The 4,550-nt window shown below is 38.0% G+C and overlaps 1 protein-coding gene across 1 annotated transcript; it reads right to left on the bottom strand.

The window, feature by feature from the left end:
- Positions 1-3,228: 3,228 nt before the first annotated feature.
- MELLADRAFT_87943 (uncharacterized protein) lies at positions 3,229-4,188 on the bottom strand (the record flags this gene model as incomplete). The annotated part of the gene is made up of 3 exons (XM_007419563.1): positions 3,229-3,306; positions 3,380-4,088; positions 4,172-4,188. 3 exons carry the CDS (start codon positions 4,186-4,188, stop codon positions 3,229-3,231), a joined length of 804 nt encoding a protein of 267 aa, XP_007419625.1.
- Positions 4,189-4,550: the final 362 nt, after the last annotated feature.

The following is a 4,550-nucleotide window of genomic DNA, read 5'->3' as shown; positions in this document are numbered from 1 at the left end:
CCCGTGTATCGATGAAATTTTTTTAAAAAAAAACGAAGAATTGAAAAATCGAATTGAAATTGGCGTGAACGTGTTTGGATTAATCAAAGATCAAAGAAAAGGAAAAGGAAAAGAAACTCGTTTATGAAAGTCAAGAAAAGTTAAACAGGATTTATGTAGATTGTATATAGATTTTAGATTTTTTAGATGTGTTTTTTTTTTAAGAAAAGAAAAGAAAAGAAAAGAATCTTTGAATTAAAAAAAAATGAAAGGGAACTCAATAGAAAATTCAATTTAACATTTCAATTCGTGATTTGAAGTTGATGATGAGCTTGAAGTGAAATTAAAAACTTGACTCAGTTTTTTACTTATCCAATCATTGGATCATCAAGTCTCCATCATAATCATACTGAACAATTCACTTCCATAAATACAGATGTAGTATTGGATTTGCTCAGAAGATAAAGAAAAACTGAGCTAGAAAATAAATAAATAAAATATCAGTGATCTGCGGGACAGCCAAACAAACCAATAAACCAATCTATATCATCGTATATCAGAAATATGTAAGCATCTAGATGGTGAGTTGATAACGACTACGACGACCTACACAAAAGAACAAAAGGTGTTGTTTGAAAACTTAAAAGAATCAGATTTGGTACAGTGACAATTTCAGTAAGTTTCAAACTTCAAGCTGATCAGGCTGAGCAAAGATTTTCATATTTTAAAACTTGGATTTGGGTGATGTGATTGTGATGATGAATTTAACAGATAGAAGATTAAGCTTGACTAAGCCTTAGGGCCCGTTCGGTTCGTTTTCGCATATTATATGCCCTGAAAACGAAATTTCGTTTTGCCCCTATATAAAGGGGCAGATAGAGATATTCGTATTTCGGGAATTGAGATTACCGAACAGAAATCCAAACGGAGGTCAACAGACGTCTGTTGACCTCCGTTGATCATATCACTGTTCGGTAACGATATTATGAAATACAATCTAGTCGATTGTTCCGCCCATAAAATCAAAAAAGGTCATTAAAGACCTTCATCTTCGCTCTCGTTCACCTACATCGAGCTTTATAAAAAAATCGAAACGGTCATTAAAGACCATTTTTGTCTTGTTCTTTCACCTACATCGAGCTTTATAAAAAGAATCGAAACGGTCATTAAAGACCATTTTCGTCTTGTTCTTTCACCTACAACTACTTTCATCGCGTCAATAAAAAGGAATTGATTTGATAAAAGACTAATAGCAAGTCGAGTTCAATAAAAAGGAATTGATTTGATAAAAGACTAAAAGCGAGTTAAGCTGAATAAGATTTAATTTGATTTGATAAAGGACTAATAGCGAGTTGAGTTGAATAAAAAAGAGAAGGAATTGATTTGATAAAGGACTAATAGCGAGTTGAGTTGAATCAAAGAATTGATGCAATAAAGGACTAATAGCGAGGTTCATTGAATAAAAAAGAGAAGGAATTGATGGGATAAAGGACTAATAGCGAGGTTCATTGAATCAAAGAATTGATTGGATAAAAAAACTAATGGCGAGTTGATAGCCAGTTTGATGAGCTAGCTGAGGAAGAAAATTGTGAGGGAAGCTGAGCGAGGGAGTGAGGAATACAAGAGCCGTTGGAAAGGGGGTGTGCGGGTATTGAGATTAGGAGAAAGGGGTGGAAGAAGGAGATGGATTGGGGCAGGGGCAGATAGAGATAGAGGGGGTAGATTCAGCATGAGCCCCGTTTCCCGCGGGCTCGGGGATCTCCGGCTTCCGTACCGTTGGTACGGTGCCTCGGGCTAGGTATCTCAGCCCCCCGGCACCGTACCAACTCCGTCGGAGCGGGGACCGGGCAAGAGTATGAGAATCCCCGGTTTTTATCGGGGAACCAAGCTATAGCAGAGAGCTGTAGAATCGAGGGCAGATAGGGAGAAATGAAAGGTGAGGAAGGCCTCGTAACAACTCATACATCAGTATAAGGAATCAAATACAATGAAATACCTGTACAAAACAGTAGAATATCAGCCGGAACTTGCTCGTGAAGCAGATTTATGAATTTTTTTGATCTAGCAAGCTCTACCGACTAACACTCGACGGGGAACCGACGGGGAACCGATATTTCGGTAGGCCCCCAATTTTTGGTGGCGGGGGACGGTCTGAAGACGTACATGAAGATCCCCGATGGGGAGGGGTCGGCTTGGAATCCGGGATGCATTTCCAAAAAGTGCTCGGGGTGGATTTTCGCCGGTCCCCGCACCCGAGCAAGCGGGGCTCATGCTGAGGGTAGATACAGCCTTTGGGGCTGTATCTGTATTTGGACGAATATGTGAAGATGTCCAATGACATATTGACTTCACATATTCGAACTGAACGGGTATGTAAAAGCGAGTATATGGGTCCAATCTGGTCCATATAATATATTGCTGTATGTAACAATTTTGGTGTAAAAGTCGGTCACATAATATGTGACCGACCGAACCGAACGGGCCCTTAGCTTAACACAAGCCCCTCAAAGTCAAGACCGTCTGCGCCTCGCCCTTGTAATTGGGAATCAAGATTATGTATCAAGTTGAGCGTGTCGTACTTTGTTAAGGTTATTCCCGAGAGGAACCTTCAGCTGGGTAGAGATATGCGAAGACTTGATAAAATTCTTTAAGATCACTCAGATTTCTATTTGTATATGACCTGCTTCATTTCTGATTGACTGCTCAATTATTAAACATGAATGTGATCCATTCCGCTCACAAGAATGAATCATCTCTTTTGGATGACTGTTGATCACAGAATCAACAGACACTTCTAAGTTGAACAGCTGGGCAGACATTTATTTTCTTGGTTTTTGATTTTTGTTTCTCTTTTTATGTACATCAGACTCAATTCAAAACTGCCTGATTGAAGTTTTGAAAATGTTTGGTCTCATGACACCACGGGAATTATTATGTCTGAGACCCGATTGAGCGAAGTTGTGGTGTCTGAGTCCGCAATAAGTCTCAATTTTTGGATTGAAACCTATTAAAGGCAAGGGGGGGACCTTGGATTTTAATAGGTTTCAATCCAAATTTGAGACTTATTGTGAACTCTGTCACCACATTAAGTTTCACGTATGATTGAACCTAATAGATGCCCGTGGTGTGAGTTTTGATCATACATAACATATATAGAGCGAAGACAATTTCGATCAAAACACGTTTTCTAGAAATAGTTTCTTTCAAAACTCCTACATTTTTCCTTTTGAAAATGAAAATATTTATAATTTACATCTTTTCATTCATGATTTCATTTGAATGGTGAATAATGAATAATGAAGTTTGATTTAAAAATTTATAATCAATCTTTTCCATTGATTTCACCAAAAAATAATTATAAATTCTTACATATAATTATTTCTTTTTCACATAAACAAACCATGATTAAACCATTTGAATGATCTTGATGATGATTTCTTAAACCGATCACTCCAATCAAAGATCCACATGGGGTTTGATTCAGTTTAATAACAGATTGATCTGATTGAATTGGTTTTGAATGTTTCGAATGATAATAAATCATCATATTTCCAATCTGTTGTTTACCTTCATCCTCCATGGATACACGTGAGTCTTCAAAGATGATCGTTTGATCTTCTGTATAACAACTTAATCTTATATCTCGTTTTGATGCCATCACAAATGACATGGCAGGAATGGTTTGAATATGATCCCATTGATAATTAGGTGACATCGATCGAGTCGAACTGATAGGTGACTCAAATACAAGTCCGTCTATATCATTCTTGATCATGATCGATGATCTTGTTGGGTTGGAACTTGGGATTTCAGGTTCGAGATTATGAACCGGTAAGCTTCTAGAGATGATCTCCACTGGTATCATCTCATGAGGTGTGATAGTGATCCAATGATGTTTCGATTCCAATGATTCATCACCATTCACTGGACTTAACCATGTAAAGACCGCTCCAAGACTTTGACTCTGATTTCCCGAATCAATCTCATCATCCACTTCGGCATTACTTAGACCGATATGCTTACCACCTAAAACTGTAGAAGATGGTTGGCCCGAAGTAGATCCAGTAATAGGTATAGCACCAAGACCTTGTTTTTGTTTTTGAATGGAGCTTAGACTGCTATCTAGATCTAGATCAGTTGTATATTTCTCGAGCCTGGATCGAATGGCTTCATAGTCAGCTGGATCAAAGACTTGATCGAGTTGATCATCAGATTTAAAGACTTGTGGCCAACGTAGCTCGTGACGCTTTTCGAGCTCTATTGTAAGAGTAGTATGACCTTGATCTGAGGTATCCGTATACCAAACTGAGTCCTTGGGTTGAATTTGATCCCAAAGCTCAAGTCGAAGTAGAGCTGATGAAGAGGATGAATCAATAGACGTTTTGAAGTATTTGAAGAGAGTACGAATATATTGATCAGACTTCTTTGCCAAATCTTCTGTCAAAGAGGTTGATTGAAGTTTCAAAGTAATTTGATTGGCGTCAAAAATAAGGTTAAAGGATTTTGTAGGAAGTTGATCGGGGATCGGAAATTGAATCGTCAATGTTGTCGAGGTTTGTGACCAGCTGTAC

Source organism: Melampsora larici-populina (assembly GCF_000204055.1).
Source record: "Melampsora larici-populina 98AG31 unplaced genomic scaffold MELLAscaffold_249, whole genome shotgun sequence".
Lineage (NCBI taxonomy): Eukaryota > Fungi > Basidiomycota > Pucciniomycetes > Pucciniales > Melampsoraceae > Melampsora > Melampsora laricis-populina.
This window is presented reverse-complemented; position numbering and strand designations above follow the sequence as displayed.